Genomic DNA, 20,334 nt, shown 5'->3' on the forward strand with positions numbered 1-20,334 from the left:
GTTACAGCTTTCCGGCATATCTCAATGCAGTCAGTGCAGGTATAGTATATGAAGGTCTTGCAGTTGTCTCTCACACTTCCACCATGTAATTAGGGAGGACTTCTGCAAAAATAAAAATTGAGCCACGTGCCTTCTTACTTTGCTGTATTGTTGTCGAAGGACTATAGGCGTTGGCCGCAAATGCCACGCAACTGCGTCGGCTCTCTTCCCCTCCACCCCGCTCCTCCCATAATGGATGCAATGGAGGTGTCTTGCTCTGTTCCTGCGCTTTTAGGAAAGCGAGTATTTTTATATTTTCTTTTGTGGGCGTAGTGGAATAGTACGAGGCAAAATCATTAGGTTTAGGCAGTGATGGCCCGCACTGGGGACAAAAATTCGCATTTCTACGTTCCAAAATTTCCTGTTTTGAGCATACCCCCCGAAGGTTAATCAAGAATTCTTTAAAAATTTCCTGCATTCTCTTCTTGCAGCTGATAAATCTTTACGTGGACTCCTGTCTGGTTTCGGGCGTTAGCCAGAGCCATATATGTGTACTTTTATTATGTTTATTTTATTTTATATCATTTCAGTTTATTATTATTTTCGTTTCATTTGCCCACAAATAGGAACCGATGCGTCGTCATTCGGACATGACGGGGAATGGATTTTTTTGTGAGATGCCTATGCGTGCCGTAAAGAACCTTGAATTACCTGCACCATCTCGAATTCGCTGCCCGGGTATACGAAGTGGCCGATCATGTCGGAATGTTTTCAGGCAAGAAAATTTGCCGAAATATACGTGGATAAGTGCCCAAATGTTTTCTTTATACGCCCTTGAACTGATGACCACAGAGATACCGCGCAGTTATCCGTGGATACAATCTTATGAGAAGAGGCCTTGTAGGTCACAGGGCAGAAGACAGACGAGTAAAAAGAGAGAGAACTCATGAGCTTTGATTATGTGCCAAAAGTTCGAGGAGACAGTGAGACGATCATAACAATCATCCCAATGAGGCCAGTGTCCTCTTAGAAAATAGTCAGAACACTCACTGACTATTTTGTCACTGGTCCTCGGCTGAGGCTCTTGAGTCTGAGCATTAGAGGGCACCTCACTTGTTTATAAGCGAGGCACTCCAGCAACCAGTGTTCTACAATTTCCGGTGTTCCGCAGTTGTCGTCATAGTGGTTAGTGGCCCCAACAAGTCGAAAAAAATCTGCAGAAATTCAGAACATTATCTACTGATACGTAGGATTCTTATGCCGCTTGCTTGAGTGTGAGATTTTTCCATACAGATTTTTTTTCAAATCCCTCCTGACCAACTGTCTCTATTTAGACTAAAATAACAAGTAGAAGTGGAAGTTTCGAGTAATCTGCATTATTGTGGAGATACAGGGCGTTCCGCGGTTCGCCATTTTCCGTATTTTCAAAAATTTTTCTTAATTTTAAGTGTGTCAAAGTTTCTTTCTACCAATTATTTCATTTACGCTAATGTAACGATTATAGGTGGAACTACCGCAAAATCTGGGTTATTGTGGCAATTAAGATCGTTATACGATTTGCCCTATTCCGTATTTTTTCATGTTTTTGTTATTTATTTATTTATTTATTTCAAAATGTAGAAACCTCCATTTACGTTAATATAATGACTACTGGTGGAACTTTACCGAAATCTGCATTATTGTGGAAATGCAGGGCGTTATAGGTATAGCTATTTTCCGTATTTTTAAACATTTCTCTTATTTTTAGAGTTTAAAAATCTCGCCCGCCAATTATCTTCCTTTACGTTATTAAACGATTACATTAGAACTTTCGCAAAATCTGCATTGTTATGGGGACGCACGGCGTTACACGGTTCGCCAGTTTCCATAATTATTTTATATTTATCTTATTTTTTTAGTTTTTCGAAATTTTGTTTCTCAATTATCTCCATTTACGCGATTACAACGATTACAGGTGGAACTTTTGAGAAATCTTCATTATTGTGGAAATGCCATGCGTTATACGTTTTGAAATTTCCCCTATTTTTAAATATTTTTCTTACATTTAGTTTTTCAAAATTTTGTCTGACCAAGTATCTTCGTTTAATTTATAATAGCGATTACACTCGGAACTTTCGCGAAATCTGTATTATTGTGAAAATGCAGGGCGTTACACTTTTCGCCATTTTCCGTATTTTTTATTTCTCTTATTTTTTTTAGTTTTTCAAAATTTCCTCCCACCTATTGACGTTATTATAAGGAATAGATTTGGAACATTCACGAAATATGCATTGTTGTGGAAATTCAGGGCGTTACACCGTTCGCCATTTTCTGTATTTTTTAATATTTTTCTTATTTTTTAGCTTTTCCAAATTTTGTTCGACCAACTATCTCCATTCACGCTATTATAACGATTACAGGTGGAATTTTTGCTAACTCTGCATTACTTTGGAAATGCAGGGCGTTACATGTTTCGCCATTTTCCACACTTTTATGATATTTTTTCTCTTTTTTTCCTAATTTGGTGCGACCAGTTATTTACATTTACGTCATTATAGCGATTACAGGTAGAACTTCCACGATATCTGCAGTTTTGTGTAAATGCAGGGTTTGGCACGGTCCTGGCTGTGGGGGTACTCGGCAAAAAATGCTACGTATTAAAACGTACAACTTTGGAGCGCTGTGTGGAGGCTCATACGGTGGTACGAATTCTAGTCGGCGTGGAAATTTTCCACCATCCTCCCGCACTGAGAAGCGCTCCGGTTTTGACATGGTGGTAGAAAAAAACTCGGTTTCCTTCTCTACTAAATATCATTCTCGAAGTTCCAGACACATACTATCCTAAATGAGAAAAAAGACGTATTACTCAAGCGTACCCAGGATCTTTCATCCAGAGCCTGAGAAGGAGCGCCTGTTTGCAATAACTAAGGCGGTACACAAACTTCTAACGCGAAGAAACAAGAGCAAAGCCCGAGGTACCCGGATTCCGTGAAGTGCAAGGAAAAGGATTACTACGCAGTAAGTGTAATAGCGACGAAGCTGGCAAGTAACAGCACAACGCTACAAGCACGAGATGCAACCGGAGTTGAAGGAACGGGGATTGTCATGCCGATTGCCACATGTAATTGGGCTTGCACTATTGCAACAACATCCCAAGGGGCCTTCAGGAGATTTCAGAACGGTAGAATCAGTCACACGGCCGTGTAGCTACTGCAAAATAGAACCCTTCAAGACGTCTACCACTACGCCATGGCGCACAATCCCGCAAGCGAACCCAGCGGCTCATGCCACACCTCGAACAGATGTAAACTGCGCATTCCTCCAGGGTTACAGCACAAAAATAAACAGATAATCGAGGTAATTTCAGTGAGTAACGAAAATCCTATTACAGCAAACAAAGCAATCATTTGCAGAAGACTCCAAACGGCAACGTATACCTCCGCGGCACATTGCTACATGCGTTGCACATAACACATACTTAAAGTAGAAGTACCGCCGGGACGTTGACAACCCTCTTTACCACAGAGTACTGCAAAGCAAGAACCAACCCTCAGGATTCGTCTGAAGCTACCACCTGCGGCATGAAAATGGGAGGCCCTGCAGAGAGGCCGAGGCACCGACGACCAGCTTATCTAAGTTCGATTCTTGGACACGATGTTGCATAAGCAAGAAAAAAACCACTCAAGACGAACACGGTGAAAGAAACGCCACAGACACAGCGCTGTCCAAGTTCCTGAGGAGTTTGATTCACCATCCTGGCAGATTCCCGTAGGTTACATCGCAAAGCTTAATTAAAAGTTGCTGCACACGGTGGTGCACAACTCATTTAGTTTAATAACCTCGTCTTACGAAGCGCAAGAGGTCTTTAAGATATCTTGAAACGCCTAAAAACAGCTACAAGCGTCCTCTTTCAGGTGACAAATGATATAAATGTCTACTGCGAGCAGTGTCATGACTCTTACTTGTAGACGTTTGCACGATCTTTTTCTGAGAACATCAGCAAGGGTTTTGTAAAAAAAAACTTCTTTAAAAGGTTCTTTTTGATTCCCTGCACCGCGTCATAAGTAAACCATTGCTTTCGGCACCTGTTAAGAAAGTTAGTGCCTCTGATTCAACCCGAATTGGCACATGGATATATCAGAAGCTTTTTTGAAAGGAGTCAAATCCACGCGAACGAAATTTCAGAAAAAGGCGAAAATTTTGTTAACGGACCTAAATGCAACGCTGCCAAAGCTAACTTCCCCTAGTTTACATGTACAATATATCATATAATAGCTTTGTAACTTTGCTTTTATGCCAGGTCCCAAATTTTTGCGTGTTTCTGCAATTCTGTTGAAGTGGATTTGACTCGTTTTGAAAAGAAGCTTCTCATATATATGTTAGCACGATTGTTCTTGATGGTTGGCTATACGGATTGCAGAGATTATAAAATTTTATTGTGGCTTTTTATCAGAGTGACCACAGCCACCAAGTTCGAAAAACGGGACTTTACAAAGGGAGAAAGGGTTCTAGGGAGGTACAACTAAGTTAGAGCAAGAAGTACAACTCTGATTAATTTAAACTGCACAACTCTAATTTTAACACTTTTTGTATCAGATAACAACTTTTTTGGCTCAAAAACTTTACAAATGAACAGCTAAAAACACGGAGGTGATACATTTATTAGGACCAAAATACTTTCTGCAAGAAATGTATGCAGACGTGACTGAAGGAGACGACACAATTCCAGCGATCCTAAAGTAAAATCGATGCTGAGTGGACTTCCGAAGCTGGCAAGTTGGTTTTTTTACACTACCTCACAAGTTACACGCGAAATCCCGAAGCCTCATCGGATACAGAAGAACAACTAGTTCGCTCCACAAATATAAGCTCGGGGAGCGAAGTTTCGCTGCAGTATTTTTCAAGCAGTTTTACATGTCTAGGATGTCGTGCATTTCCCTGCGATTGGATGAAACACCTTGAGGAGAAGCCAACTTTATTGCGAATAGATACTGAGTGGAAAACGCCTGGGACTCTTGCATAAGAAGTTTCAAGAAACGAACAATGATATTATCACTGGCTCATAACAGTACTCTATTAAATACTTGGAGTTTCATATACTAGTCATAACTAGTTTACACTGACGGTGGAGATGCTATAGAATTCCCGTCAACTGTAAACACATGGGCATCCACGGGAGGAGTATGGTTACGGAAAATGGCTGCAGCTCGTGCTTTATCTTAACTTTCCAAAAAATATTACATGATAATTGTACACTAAGAGGACTCTATCACTATGGGTACTTTCATTTACCTGTATTAATTTGTCAGTTCACACTGTGTGAATTCGTACTTGTGCCCAAAATTCGATGTTCCCTCTCTATCGGGTGCTCTTTTAAAGAGCTTGGCTGGTTCTGCACCTCGACGGAATGGAATAACGCATGTTTTTCTAAACTAATAATGATTAGGCACTGATAAACGATTGAAGCAAAATGTTACACCGTGTTTTACTTTGCTTTATCTCCTTCGACACGTGCTCTAGGGGAAGCGCAACTCAACGGCCTTTATAAAAAGAGGCTGACCTACATATTACGACCGTTTCGGAATCCGTTGTGTCCAGTCGGAGGGAACTGCTATCCGTCGGCGTCGGTGGTTCAGTGGTAGAATACTCGCCTGCCACGCGGGTGGCCCGGGTTCGATTCCCGGCCGACGCAGTTTTTTTCGTGCTTTTTCTTTTTCGACGCTATAAATATTTAGCTGTCATATTGTTTAATATCTGCTCATACAATCTGCGCGCGCTTTTGTTTCTGCGAACGTGTATACTGACCACTCTTCGGATAGCGAGCTACTCTAATGACAAAGCGATGCGTCCTTATCAAAGTGCGAGTTCGGTCGTCAAGCTCATTCAAAAGACCATTGTAAAAACCACAGGCAGCACTGTCGCACAGGTTGCGCTGCATTACCCCAACGTCTTTTTAATTGGGCACCCGTCAAACTTTTCTCCATTTTGTTCGGTTGCTCTAACTGTGCAAAGAGACAACAGATTCCTTATCGAAAATTCAAACGTTCTTCGATAGACTTGCTAGTTTGACGAAGTAGAACTGTTGCCCCTGAAGGTTCCGGTTAAATCGCGTGTGGGTGGTGGATTAGATAGATGTTTATGATTTTGTTAATTCACTGTTATTATGCGTTGTTTTATGTTTAGTTTTTTTCCAATGATCTACATTGACATTTATAACGAATAAATGTCGCAATTTTGCCAATTACGCAGTTCTTGTGGAGATACAAGGCATAAAACTGTCGGCAGCTAGGGTACTCAGGTAACAATGCGTACGCATTAAAATTGCGAGTCCACCTAACCACGTTATGATGTAGTGAATGCAAATGCATAGGCTTCTAATTTCCGAATGTGTCCGCCGATTTCGCACTGCTTGCGCGCCATGTGTTGGAGCAGCGCAGTGCAATCGCCGTGTATGCCGTACAATGCCATTACTTACGTCAGGCCGCACATAATCTCAGGCGCCTCGACAAGTTTCCCCATTCCTTTCTCTCTGTGTGTTACTGAGAATAAGTGCCTTGGCCAACCGCCCTTGTTGTATGATATCACGCCGCTGTAAGGTTGAGCCTTACGACGTACCAGGCTACATCAAATGCATTGTGCGTCACGTTGAAGTACCGTTTGACGAAGTTATAGTTCAAAGCGCAACGTAGGCGTACCCCTAGGCCTAATGTTCGCACTACTCGGGCTCTATTTGGATTTGGCTCTAATTGCAGGTTTCAGCGTCAGTCTTACGATGGCACGTCTCCCGTCAAGTCGACACATGACCTCTTTCTTATCACAAGGCAAAGACGACATTTGGTGTGAAGGGGCTGGGCTGCAGGCCTAATTGCAACTTCTGTGGTTAGCACGCTCCAATTACTCCCGTAGCCATCCATACACGTTTATAAAACTAGTTCATAAACCGAAGGATAAAAACAGTTGTCCAGTCACCCTTGAGTCAGCTGAAGTCATCAAGATGCGGTGATGTAGGGTATGCGTGCTCGTCTACCACTACAGAGGCTTTGTATTCGATTCTCGCTCAGAACGAAGTTCACCAAATGTTTTTTTTTAAGCTCAGTTTGTAGTTACATCTTTTGCTGCGTCGGTCATGTTGTCTGCCATCTCTTGGTTACGCCAGAGCACGCCCGGTACAAAGCCCACGGAAGAACTTCTCAGCCAAGTATGTTCCTGCTCTTTTGAGATAGACTAGGAAAAAATTCTGAAGTAAGCGTGTAGGCATTTGTGGTAGTTATATTTCCCCGCAACATATCATTTAATCACGATTGTGTGCCTGAGAGATCAGAAGGAATAGATTAAAATATGATTCTTCCTTTCTTTCTAAGTTCATCTGTAAAAGTTTGAGCCGTCCTGTCTTCGTGAGCCTCTAGACGTCACGGCAGGAAGGCCCTCCAAATTTCAAACGAATATCCAGCGGAATGAGCTTCGAGCGAAATCTTCATTTATTGCAAACCTTGGTTCTATTTATTAATTTATTTATGTAACGAGTAATATCAGCCCACGCCATGAAACCGGCCGTAAAACCCATCGAATCGCTACCCGACCATGCGGGTACGTTCAGCATTGGTGTCCGAAGAAGAGGTAGCACCAGCGAAGACAATTTGTGCGGAGCAGAGCTTGCTCGAACCTGTGGTCAGCCTTTCTGCGTGGGCGCCCTCAGTATGAATAATCCCTTCGTTAACCGACCACTGGAGCATCGACGATTTCCTTCAAAATTTATTTTAACAAAAGATCTGATTAGGGCGACACAAATCCGTCAGGCGGGCACAGAAAACCCCGAGCGCACGTGAGCGCGTGTCCCGCGGCGATTGCCCGGCGCCCCCGGCTCGAAACACAGGACACTACTTTCGCGGAGATCCGACAGCAGGCAGCCATTTTGTATCTACGGCCAGGGTAGAGAGCTTTATGCGTCCAATGGCGGCCGACTTTGACGGGCGGAATAGGTCCGGGCACCGCTTGGCAACAATGACAGCTGTGTTTACTTTTCGGGGATTTCGAGACAGCGCGCCAGTGGGACAGGGTCAGGCTCGGTTACGCCAGCGTAGCTTATTTAGTTACTCGAGGTTAGAGCCACTAAATAAGCTACGCTTTACTAGTGCCTATAGGTTACCCGAACCCACTTTCATTCTTTCCCAGCGGGGAGCGAAGCAGGCGTTTATTATCTACCCTGAGACCACGAACGTCATTTACGCGCTCTCCAAACAACTACATTCCCCCATTCTATCTGGCTCCACCTTTTGAACCGTCAGACATCCCTTCCCTGTCGATTTAGCGGAGAACCCTGAATGATTCAGCATATGCTCGGTGTGTGTGACCAATCACCACTGATTCCCACCAACCTGCAAGTTTCTGCTGCCCAACTCTGGGATAGCGCCTTGGCGAGCACCGGCCTGAACGCCCAGCTTCGTCTGGCGCAAAGGGCTGTCGATGCCGCCCGCGCTCAAGTCATCTTGAACAAATCACGCCTCCTTGAAGCTTCAGTATAAGCCCATCTCTTGATTTTAAAAACGTTTATTATATCTCCCTCTCTCCACCTTCCGGCTGGTTGAATCACCTCAGTACCGAGAAGCCCGGCATCGCTACTCTGTATGGGGCTTAAAAACTCGCTCGCGGCGTGCCATACAGCCACACTGCGCTCCGAAAATCACGATTGTTGGAAGAATGAGCGCACGCGGTGACAAGCGGGCCGCGAGCGCTCCATGCCAAAATACCACCGCCCATGGGTGCTCCGGGGTAAAGAAGTGTCACGTGTCGCGGTTCGACTAATGGCCGCTCGAGAAAAGAGTGCCGATATTCTGGAACCTGATCTAGTGGGTCTAAGTTGGCGCAGTGGCTTTAGCTAAAAAAATACAGAGCGCTTGCCTCGCGGCAATTGCGCGGCGTCGTCCAGGCTTGTGTGTGGGCTTACATAATATGAGGAGCGCCCGTGTTCCTCGTCGTCGTCGTGTAGCGACCTGGGCAAAGGTCTAATTAGTGTCGCATTATGGCGGCAATGGGAGCAGTCATAGTTGATTTTACCCACCCGGCCGAACCGCTTCCGCTCACTGGCTAGCCAGAGTCACTGTAATTATTAATAATGACTATGGCTAGTCAGTGAGCGGAAGCAGTTTGTCCGGGTGGGTAAAATCAAGACAGGCTGATCCGTTTGCAGTTGCGGAACGACACCAGCGAGGATTGCTGTACTGCATGGGAGCAGTCTGTCTTGATTTTTACCCAGCCGGCCAAACCGCTTCCGCTCACTGACTAGCCAGAGTCACTGGTAATTATTAATAATGACTCTGGCATGTCAGTGAGCGGAAGCGCCGACTCGCGCACCACGGGTCCGCCACGCCGAAGACGATGGCGACTAATCTGTCAAGCCATCACAGTCCACACGTGGAGACAGCCACCCGACCGGCTGACGAAAGAGTGGAGGTCTACCGCGGCGAGGACCCGTTACAAAAGGGCTTGCCCCCTCAAGAGACAAAAGGCAGACGACGAGAGGGATGATAACGATTACTACTGAATGCTTTAGCAGTCTTCGCTTTACAGTGCCGTCCAAAACGGCTTTGCACTGCTGGGGTCTGGGTGCTCCGTCTCTCCTGGGATCCGCTATCTGTGTGGGGAGAAGCTATGATTACCCTCAGCTCTATTGTTTCTCCAGCCTTGCACAGCTGGTGCAAGCTGGGCCAAATTTCATTCCTTAGCTGTTCATCTATTGTTATTCACATTGCGTTTTCAATGTGGCGCTGACACGTGTCATCTCCCTAGATGTGTCGTACAACTGTTAATTTTTGTATTGCTATTATTACCGACAAACTCAAATCAGATTTTGTCTGTAGAAAGGGGTATCTGTCCTGCACTATTTGCCCTCCCCGCTTTTCTTCCACCAGCATTCCAATTCTCTTTTAGCCACCTCAACCCCCTTATAGTTTACCTTCTCTGCATTACCTTTAGCCCATAGCGATTCAGGTGGGAGAATATTTGGCTCATGAGGATTTAGACAGATGTCACGAATTCTAACAAAATGTACCGAATCGTTTCTGTTTCTTTCCCGCAGGCGACTCTTTCCCCATCATTTTGTCTGTACGATTTCCATAAGGGCCGCTTACTTGCTCATCATTCTTGCTTCTCCGCATAACGTGTTTTATAAGTCGGCTCTTTTGCGAAACCCTACAGCAGCGCAGAAAAGCGAGGCACGCATACGGCAAACACGGAACAGGCACGCAAGTAACTTTACTGTCTAGGAAAAGAAAAACATGCACGGTAATAATGTCTTACATGCGCGCCACCCATTGCGATGATTCACTAGAGAAATCTAGGTGTTTAGTTGGTATTACATTATTACGAATGATCTGCACAAACGTCCGGACAAACAGCAGAAGGAACACGCCCCACAGCGCTGTGTCTCGCTTTCAATTGTACCGTCTCCGCAAATTGTTTGTAATTACTAAGCAACCAGTTAACAAAGCTTTAAAGACATAAAAATGTGCTGCAGCGAGCTATGTGGTACCTAGCATAGTATTCTCAAAGTGCACAATCTTCCAGATATGAAGCCACTGCAGCCTCCTCCGTCTAAACGCAGCTTTGACCGCACTTCCGAACAAGGCATTTTGAATGAGCTAAACAACATAAGAAAAATCGATGCGACAACTTTATCTACTTCCTGGAGGCACAACCTGAACATAACAAAACAACAACAGGTAAGGAAGGTGACATCACCAATAGAGGCAAGTACAAACCGCACAGTCTCTCATTCTTGGTGCCGACACAAACTTTTTACCGCTTGCTGGAAAACATGATCAACAAAGCACAATCAATAATTTCACTATACTTGCATGAATATGTGTTCGCGGTGCAATTCACGGGCTAAATATAACCGTTCCAGAACTGCCATCGTCTACAAGTGCTCGTTAAGGCAGCGCCTAAGGAGCGAATATGGAACGCTCGCCAAGACAACGTGCTTCCTTAACAGGCCAAACAAAGAGCATCGTATCTTTTTTCCCACTCTTTCTACTCTTAGCTCGCACAAAATATTATTTATTGCTGATATCATAACTGAAGTACGACGATTTGTGGTAACATCGCTCTCTGGCATGCCGACCAAGTTACTGATCCGACCCTTCGGCCACCAGTCATATGAAAGAGAAGCACAAACAGATGAATAAACCTAATTGTTGAGCAGCCCACCCTGGGAATGAGCCGTTATTCTAGAATTTATTAAGGCCGTCCTGCGTGCAGCATCTGGAGCATTACGCTATACGAAGCCTGGATTGGAACATTGCAACGCAAAAAATGCAGAGGGAAAAGAAAACGATCTGGAGCAACGTCTACAAGTAGTAGTTACGCAATGTAGCAACAGGCGGCACCGGTAGTCTCGCGTGCACCACATTACGGTGAACTTGAAACGCACGGCGCGTGCGGCTTCAGTGGGGAAAGAAAGAGCAAGACTCCAGTGGGCGTGCGTGTGGTGGAGGGTGAAAACTTTGCTTCACGATATCGCGGCAAAATAAGGTCCACTATGCACGGATCATGTGTTACTCAATAAGTGCGCGACATCAATTATCTTTTGCGCCAAAACCTGTCTGTTCTGCAGAGCGCACGGAGTGCATTTAATTCCGCGCAGTGGCCTAGATAGAACATATATTCCGAAATAGGCTGCTGCGTAAGCCGCAGTTTGACGGCGTCGGTGGTTCGGTTTCCACCTCTTGCCACCGTAGCGTGCGGACGCGGAATCATGAGCTCCGTTGGAGCGGCGACAGCGGCCCAGGTCGGCCGCGGAAACAGGGTAGATGCTAAGGGAGATAGTGAGTATCAAGTTATTTTGCCTCAGTTGCCTACAGGACGTATTGTTTCCAATACGGTGTTCCTTCACGGCGACGTGAAAGCCCGACCGTTTCGTGTAGAGGATTTCCGAGACATGCTCGCCCGTGTTGGTATGCTCCCCGACGTGATTGCGCTGGGGGCGTACCAAATCAACCACGTGTGGGCGGTGACCTTCAAGAGTGCCGAGGCCACGAAGAAAATGCTAGCGGCCGGCGAGCAGGAGGTGAAGGGACGTCGGTGTCTCGTCATCGACCCGCAAGACCACCAAGTGAGGCTTAAGCTACACTGGCTGCTGCACGGCGTTGAAGACGAGGACGTCCGGGCAGCACTCGCTAACTTCGGCAAGGTCATCGAGATCACCAAAGAAAGATGGCGAGTACAAGGTGTCCTTGACAAAGGGTCTACGACGAGGGTGGTGACGCTGAAGCTAAAATCTGGCGTGACTTTGGAAGATTTGCCCCATCAAATTCGGGTGGCTGGGGAGCTGGCCCTCCTCGTCGCACCGGGCCGGCCGATGCAATGCCTTCGCTGCCAGGGAACGGGTCACGTCCGCAGAGACTGCAAAGTGCCACGCTGCTCCCGGTGCCGGCGTTTCGGCCACTCGGAAGCGCAGTGCGTTCGCACTTACGCGGCGGTCACGGGGCCTGTGCAACGCGAGGAACTTGACGAGCACCTCATGGACGTGGTCGAGGCGGAAGCGGCCGCGGAAGGCACGGGACACCAGTCGACAGCGGAGGAGACTACAAGCACAACGGACTTCTCTCAGAGCTCGGAGCCTAGGACGCAGGAGGAAGCCGCACCGGCGTCTCAGCCACCAAGGGGGGACGCCGAGCAACCGGCCGCAGCGGCGTCTCAGCCAGCAACGGGGGACGCCGAGCAACCGGCCGCAGCGGCGTCTCAGCCAGCAACGGGGGACGCCGAGCGACCGGCCGCAGCGGCGTCTCAGCCGCCAACGGGGGACGCCGAGCACCAGCCCGCGGATACGCTAGGTGGTACAGGAGGCACAGTCAAGCGCAGCCTTGACAAGTCGGGTGAAGGGAGCGGCCACGAAACCACAACCAGCAGCGAGGAGCCGCCACTGAAAACGAACCAGGGGCGACGGCTGTTATCCAAGCCTCGAACGAACGTCCATCGCGGTCGGGGGCCTCCATAGACGCAGCCAGTGCAGCAACTTCCACCAGATGCTTTGGCGCCGTTTAAGAACGCGTAGCGTAGTCCTCACGTGTCAGGTAAGCACCATGCGCCCGGTCTGTACGTAGCCTTCATTAAGTGAACAGTAATGAGTGGGTCCCTGAGCGTAGCAACATTAAATGTCCGGGGGCTGTCGACACGTCGAAAGCAAAGTCAGGTTTACCGTCTGTTAACAGAGCAGGACATTGACGTTGTAGCCGTTCAGGAGACGAAAGTCGAGGGGGAGGAGGAGACCGAGGCCATGGTGCGTCGTTTCACGTCGAGGTACTATGCTTGCGTAAGTCATGCAGTGGGGATCTCCGCGGGATGTGTATTGTTGCTGAAGAAACTGCCGGGTCTGCTTGTGGAGGGTGTGACGTCGTGTCGTTCGGGCAGGCTTGTTGTGTGTGATTGCAGCCTTGATAATGTGAACTTGCGAATTGTCTGTGTATACGCTCCAAATGCTGTAATAGAGAGGGAAAAATTTTTTGGGACTCTCAGGCAACACGTCGATACAGACAGAATGCTCATTATAACAGGTGATTTCAACTGCGTACTTTCTGGCCGGGATAAAACAAGTAACAACGCGTATAGAAATGCTAGTACCAATTTGTTATCCGAAATTGTTGCGGATTATGGACTTGTTGATGTCGGGCAATGTCTAGACGGGGAAAAAGAAGTCCGATTCACCCACTTTCAAGGTTTCAGCCACGCGAGGCTGGATAGGATTTACGTTTCGCTGGATTTAATACAGAAATGCGAAAGCTATGATGTGCACGCGGTTTCCTTTTCCGATCATTGTTTGGTTAAGTGCAGGATAGGGGGCAAGAAAGAAGAGTCCCCCTTTACATGGGACCTATGGAAATTAAACTCTAAACTTTTGGAGGACGAAACATTTACGACGTTTGTTAGAAAGAAAACTGCCGAACTAGATGGAACACATAGTGACATCGGGGAGCTGTGGGAGTTAAGCAAGCAAGAGATAAAAATAAAAGCCATACAACGGTGTAGCTGTATTAAATATGAAGAAACCAAAAAGGAAAGAATGCTTAGAAACATCCTACAAAAATTAACGTTAGAGGAGGGCAGAATGCCCGGGGTTTTTAAGGACGACATAGCACAGATAAAGCATAAGCTTGAACTTTTTGACGAAGAACGCTATCGCGGTGCCCTAGTACGCGCGAGAGCAGAGCAATGGGCAGTAGGGGAGGCGCCCACAAAGCGTGCGCTCGGAATAGAAAAAGCACATGCACGACGCAATCAGATCAAGGAGATAACTTACATGGGTAAAGTAACGAGTGAAAAAAGCGAAATCGATAATGCTTTTTATGAGTATTACCAAGCACTGTTCGCTCTTAAGGCGGTGGACGCAGAAAGCTTCAAGCGGGATTTCATAGACGGGCTGCCTCGTTTGGAAGATGAAATGAAGGACTGGCTTGAACGACCTATTTCGGAAGACGAAGTGAAATGTGCTATTGAAAGCCTGAACCCGGGAAAGTCGCCGGGGCCGGATGGGTTAAGCGCTGCTTTTTATAAGATGTTTAAATATGAAATGGTACCTGTGCTAACGAAGCTGTTTAATGCAGCGTATGATCTTAAAACACTGCCCCCATCATATTCCACGTCCCACACAGTCCTCATTCCTAAGACAGATGAAGCGGAGAAACTTAAATTTGTCAAGTCGTACCGGCCAATATCATTAACAAACGTCGACTACAAAATCTTTATGAAAGTTCTGGCACAAAGGCTTCAAAGTGTTGTCCAACAAATAGTAGGGCCACATCAGACGTGCGGAATTAAGGGTCGCAATATTTTTACAAATATCCATAAAGCAAGGTGTGTCCTTGAGTGCTGCGACGCCCTGCACACGGGAGTGGCAGTCCTGCAGATTGACTTGGAAAAAGCGTTTGACTGTGTGTCACACGAGATATTGTTTTGTATTTTGGACCATGTGAACGTTGGGTTTGTAATTAAAGAGGGCGTCGCCCTGGCGTACCGCAATTGCACTACGCGGCTGATCGTGAACAAAAAGTTGGGAGCCCCAATTGAAGTGCAGCGTTCGGTGCGCCAGGGCTGCCCCCTCAGCCCCCTATTGTTTTGCATATACATCGAAGCCCTGTGTATGAGTATAATCAGAAATAGTGCCATCGAAGGCTTCCGACTGCATGAGTCGGAAGTTAAACTTTTGGCTTACGCAGACGACGTTGCCGTTTTTTGTATGAACGAAGAAAGCGTTCAGTTGGTAGTTGACACTGTCAAAAAGTTTGGCATGGTGACGGGTAGTTTTGTGAACTGGGCAAAGTGCCTAGGATTTTGGCATGGGGAATGGTCATCAACACCGCCAACCTTCGCTAATATTAGTTGGGTCACCACTCCAGTGAAGTACTTGGGCGTTGAACTCGAATATTACAGGGATAGTGAACCATACTGGCGTAGCCAGACAATGGCGTTGAGGGAGAAGGCCGAGAAATGGAAGGGGGCAAGGTTGTCAATTTTTGCAAGGGCCACGGCATGTAACTTATTCTTTGTAGCGAAGATTTGGTATATCATGCAGGTACTGCATTGTTCGCGAATCAACATCCAAAGGCTTCACCGGGTATTTGCGGTGTTCGTTTGGGGCTCAACATGGGAGAGGTGCAGCAGAACAAACCTGTTTCGGAGAGTCCGAGATGGTGGCTTGGGGCTGGCGCACCTTTATGTGCGACAGCTGGTAAACCGGTTTTTGTTTTGGCGAGATGTTCGTGACCCGTTCTTGCAGAGTGTCATGCAAGTACGGCTGGCGCGTGCTATGCCGGAATATGTAGTATCAACATGGTGCATGCCAGGTGGCGTGTATGGGTATTTTAAGGAAATAGTTATGACGGCCCGTTTTCTATTCGCACGTTTTTCTGGCGAGTACCTGTCCTCTGTGACACGCAAAAAACTGTATAAGGACATTTGCGATGTTGTTTTCCCCGTCCCTATGTATAGATATAATTACCGTGCTGGGCCAGGCCAAAATGTGCTAAAGCGCGTCAAAAGAATGGAGGTTCACTCTGGTGTGAAAACCTTTTTCTTCAAATTACACACAGGCACCTTGTCTGTTGGAACCTGGATGCAGGATAGAGGGATATCTGTGCCATGGGGAACTCAGTGTTCAATTTGTAAACAACCAGAAACGATAGAGCACGTTTTTCTGCATTGTTGGGCTGCGGTATTTTTGTGGGATGTCCTCCAGAGGACCCTGCATAAAGATTTCCCGCTGAGCCCCCATGGCATACGCTATCTAGCGGTCGAAAACGAGGAGGGGGCGCCCTTGGACCTCGTTATGTTGGTGGCCTTGCATAGCATATGGCGCTCGCGCATGGCCTGGCTCCACGGTGATGTGGACGCCCGCCCTACGCGGCAATGGTTTCGTGAGTCTATATCCCAGTACGTAGAAGTCCAGAAGCGCAAGGCATACACTCCTGAGTGGCTGTCAAGGATAGAACCATTGACTATGCTTAGGGAATTTTAGAGAGACATCAGCCTTCATATAGGTTGGTGGCTTGTCGCTCGAGTTGCTCATGTGAATAAGTTTGTTTTGTGTTTCTGTGTTGTGTCGAAGACCGGCATTAAAAAAAAAAAAAAAAAAAAAAGCGTCGGTGGTTCGGTGGTAGAATGCTCGTCTGCCACGCGGGTGGCCCGGGTTCGATTCCCGGCCAACGCAGTGCACTTTTTTGTTCAAGTACTCTTCCTACGCAAGTCTGGGAAGCCCTAACTACATCGCTGTAAGAGGGGGAAGGTAATGAAAAACGTCTGGCACTCCCTTTTTGGGTTACCAGTTAAATATGTTTATGATGCGCATCATACCCGTGACAGGATATTCGGTCAAATTATTCGTCAAAGTTGTAGGCAGCGCGCAGCGACGGAGAGTTCGGTCAGACCAGAAGTGACCTAATTGAAGAAACTCGTTTTGAAATCAGACGAGGAACGGTATCCAGTTCTGCTGCCTTGCATCGGCGTCGGTGGTTCAGTGGTAGAATACTCGCCTGCCACGCGGGTGGCCCGGGTTCGATTCCCGGCCGACGCAGGTCGCTCTTTTTTGTTCATATGCTCTTCCTGCCAAAGTCGGGGAAGCCCTTACTACATCGCTGTAAAAGAGGGGGAGAAGAATGCAAACTGTGTAGCGTTTGCTTTTTTGGGTGGACAGATATGTTTATGATGCGCATCATACCCATTACAGGATACTCGGTCAAATGATTCGTCAAAGTCTTAGGCAGCGGGCAGTGACGGAGAGTTCGGTTACACCAGAAGTGACCTAATTAAAGAAACTCGTTTTGAAATCAGACGAGGAACGGTATCCAGTTCTGCTGCCTTGAATCGGCGTCACACTTATTCTTAAGGCAAGTGGTCAATAGATTTCTGTTTCTTCGTGATGTTGAAGACGCGTTTCTTAGGACGGTTTGTCAGCTGCGACTTGGAAGACTTTTGCCTGAATTTGTTGTGAGCTCTGAGTACATGAGGGGAACTGTACGTGGTTTTTTTAAGGAGGTGGTGTGGTCATACCGTTTTCTTTCTGTGCGTTTTTCTTTAGAGTACTTAAGCGGGGTGAGTCGGAAGAAACTGTACAAAGATATCGTCGAGAGTGTATTGCCAGTGTCAATATACCGCAGCAAGTGTAATCTAAGGCCTGAGAGAGATGTACTTAAGCGAGGGAAAAGAATGACGGTCCCAGGTGGAGCGAAATCTTTCTTTTTTAAACTCCATACTGGAACACTGGAAGTAAAGACCTGGATGGAGGAAAAGGGATGGTTTGTGCCATGGGGTGTGCACTGTTTTCTCTGTCGAAAGCCAGAAACAATTGAGCACGTGTTCTTGGACTGTTGGGGAGCGGTGTTCTTTTGGGACATCCTACAGCGAACACTCAAAAAAGATTTGCCTGTCAATGCTTACGGTATTAGGTTTTTGAATGTTGAAAATGAGGACGGTGTACCGTTTGACACAATTATGCTGTATGGACTACATAGCATCTGGAGAAACAGGATGGCGGTACGCTACTCCGACCCAGATGCCAGGCTCATCAGACACTACTTCAAAGAGTCAATAGGTTCTTTTGTACAGGTACAAAAACTTCAGCCCTCTAAACCAGAGTGGCTACCCACAATTGAAGCATTGTTGGTAATGAAGGAATATTGAAATCACCCCGCTTGCCCAAGAAGTGCTGCAGTCCTAGTGTTTGTATTGAGTATTGAGTGTACAGATTATCAGTTACCTGTGTCTTTGTTTTGTCATCCTGTCAAAGAAGGCATAAAAAAAAAAGCGTCGGTGGTTCCGTGGTAGAATACTCGCCTGCCACGCGGGTGGCCCGGGTTGGATTCCCGGCCGATGCAGGTCGCTCTTTTTTGTTCATATGCTCTTCCTGCCAAAGTCGGGGAAGCCCTTGCTACATCGCTGTAAAAGAGGGGGAGGAGAATGCAAACTGTGTAGCATTTGCTTTTTTGGGTGAACGGGTATGTTTATGATGCGCATCATACCCATTACAGGATATTCGGTCAAATGATTCGTCAAAGTCGTAGGCAGCGGGCAGTGACGGAGAGTTCGGTCACACCAGAAGTGACCTAATTAAAGAAACTCGTTTTGAAATCAGACGAGGAACGGTATCCAGTACTGCTGCCTTGCATCGGCGTCGGTGGTTCAGTGGTCGAACGTTGATTACAAAATATTGATGAAGGTGCTAGCGCAGAGGTTACAAACTGTGATCACACTTCTTGTAGGGCCACACCAGACGTGCGGCATCAAAGGTCGCACAATCACAACGAATATACACACGGCGAGATGTGTGCTTGAGTGCTGCGACGCCGCTGGAGGCGCCGTCACGCTTCTCCAGCTTGACCTTGAAAAGGCGTTTGATTGCGTGTCCCATGATATTCTGTTTTCTGTTCTTGACCATGTAAATGTGGGATCTGTCATTAGTGAGGGTGTTGGCCTGGCGTATCGACGGTGCACCACGCGGTTGATTGTAAATAATTCACTGGGAGCGCCCATTAGCGTGCAACGTTCGGTGCGTCAGGGTTGACCCCTCAGCCCTCTGCTTTTTTGTATTTACATAGAAACATTGTGTTTAACCATCATACAAAACAACCAGGTTCGAGGATTTCGTGTAGGCTCTTCTGAAGTCAAGCTTCTGGCTTATGCTGATGACGTTGCAGTTTTCTGTTCAGACAAGGAAAGTGTCACTCTTGTCGTAGAAATCGTGAAACGGTTCGGTGTTGCAACAGGTAGCTTTGTAAACTGGGGAAAGTGTGTGGGATTCTGGCATGGTGATTGGCTGACAACCCCAGATATTTTCGCCAATGTCACTTGGGTCACCCATCCAGTGAAATACTTGGGTATTCCACTGGAGTTTTACAGAGACAGCGAGCCCTACTGGCGTGCGCAAGCTCGGGAGCTGCGTGAGAAAGCGAATAAATGGAGAGCCATTGGTTTGTCTATGTTTGCTCGGGCAACTGTGTGCAACATTTTTCTGGCTAGCAAATTATGGTATGTTATGCAAGCTCTGCATTGTTCTCGGGTGAATATACAACGACTTCACCGCGTGTTCGCTGTATTTGTGTGGGCTTCTAATTGGGAGAGGACCAGTCGAATGAATTTGTTTCGACGAACCCGCGTTGGTGGCTTAGGGTTAACGCACCTTTTTGTAAGACAGCTTGTAAATCGATTTCTGTTTTTGCGGGATGTTCAAGACACTTTTCTGCGCACAGTACTTCAAGTGCGGCTAATTGGGGCTTTGCCTGAATACGTAGTTTCTACGAGTAGTATGACAGGGGGCATCTATGGATACTTTAAAGAGATTGTTGTGTCATCCCGTTTTTTGTTTGCTCGGTTTTCGATGCACTCTTTGGCTAATGTCACGCGGAAAAAATTATATAAGCATGTATGCGATGTGGTCATACCTGTACCAATGTATAGAGTTTTATACTGTGCAGGCCCAGGACAAGATGTTCTAAAAAGGGTTCGGCGAATGGAAGTATCACCAGGAGCGAAGTCTTTCTTCTTTAAACTACACACGGGCACGCTTTCAGTTGCAACATGGATGGAGGCTAAGGGGATTTCTATGCCATGGGGAACTGACTGCTCTATTTGCAAACAACCGGAAACGGTGGAGCATGTCTTTCTCCATTGTTGGGCAGCAGTGTTTCTATGGGATGTCCTCCAAAGGACACTGCGAAAGGACTTTCCACTGAACCCCCATGGAATACGGTTTTTATGTATCGAGAGAGAGGATGGGGTGCCGTACGATCTCGTCATGTTGTTGGGCCTGCACAGTAGTTAGCGGTCGCGCATGGCATGGCTCAACTGTGATGTAGACGCGCGGCCGACGCGACAATATTTCCGCGAAACTGT

The 20,334-nt window shown here is 46.8% G+C and overlaps 1 protein-coding gene and 4 non-coding genes across 5 annotated transcripts; all 5 read left to right on the forward strand.

Moving 5' to 3' along the window:
* The first annotated feature begins 5,579 nt into the window (after nucleotides 1-5,579).
* Nucleotides 5,580-5,650, forward strand: Trnag-gcc (transfer RNA glycine (anticodon GCC)). The gene has a single exon. It is a non-coding gene; the product is annotated as a tRNA-Gly (tRNA).
* A 6,060-nt stretch (nucleotides 5,651-11,710) lies between these two features.
* LOC144174979 (uncharacterized) lies at nucleotides 11,711-13,045 on the forward strand. Its single transcript, XM_077703985.1, has one exon. The coding sequence runs from the start codon at nucleotides 11,711-11,713 to the stop codon at nucleotides 12,950-12,952; it is 1,242 nt and encodes a 413-aa protein (XP_077560111.1). The 3' UTR covers nucleotides 12,953-13,045.
* Nucleotides 13,046-16,586: 3,541 nt separating this feature from the next.
* Nucleotides 16,587-16,657, forward strand: Trnag-gcc (transfer RNA glycine (anticodon GCC)). The gene has a single exon. It is a non-coding gene; the product is annotated as a tRNA-Gly (tRNA).
* A 292-nt stretch (nucleotides 16,658-16,949) lies between these two features.
* On the forward strand, nucleotides 16,950-17,020 carry Trnag-gcc (transfer RNA glycine (anticodon GCC)). Its single transcript has one exon. It is a non-coding gene; the product is annotated as a tRNA-Gly (tRNA).
* A 1,229-nt stretch (nucleotides 17,021-18,249) lies between these two features.
* Nucleotides 18,250-18,320, forward strand: Trnag-gcc (transfer RNA glycine (anticodon GCC)). The gene has a single exon. It is a non-coding gene; the product is annotated as a tRNA-Gly (tRNA).
* The last annotated feature ends 2,014 nt before the right edge of the window (nucleotides 18,321-20,334 follow it).

The sequence above is a fragment of the Haemaphysalis longicornis genome, unplaced genomic scaffold (assembly GCF_048455015.1).
Source record: "Haemaphysalis longicornis isolate Haplotype H1 unplaced genomic scaffold, Haemaphysalis longicornis Haplotype H1 scaffold_3, whole genome shotgun sequence".
In the NCBI taxonomy this organism is placed as follows: Eukaryota; Metazoa; Arthropoda; class Arachnida; order Ixodida; family Ixodidae; genus Haemaphysalis; species Haemaphysalis longicornis.

What these genes read in the sequence shown, in the direction of transcription:
- LOC144174979 (XM_077703985.1), top strand. Translation starts at nt 11,711, where the DNA reads ATGAGCTCCGTTGGAGCGGCGACAGCGGCCCAGGTCGGCCGCGGAAAC.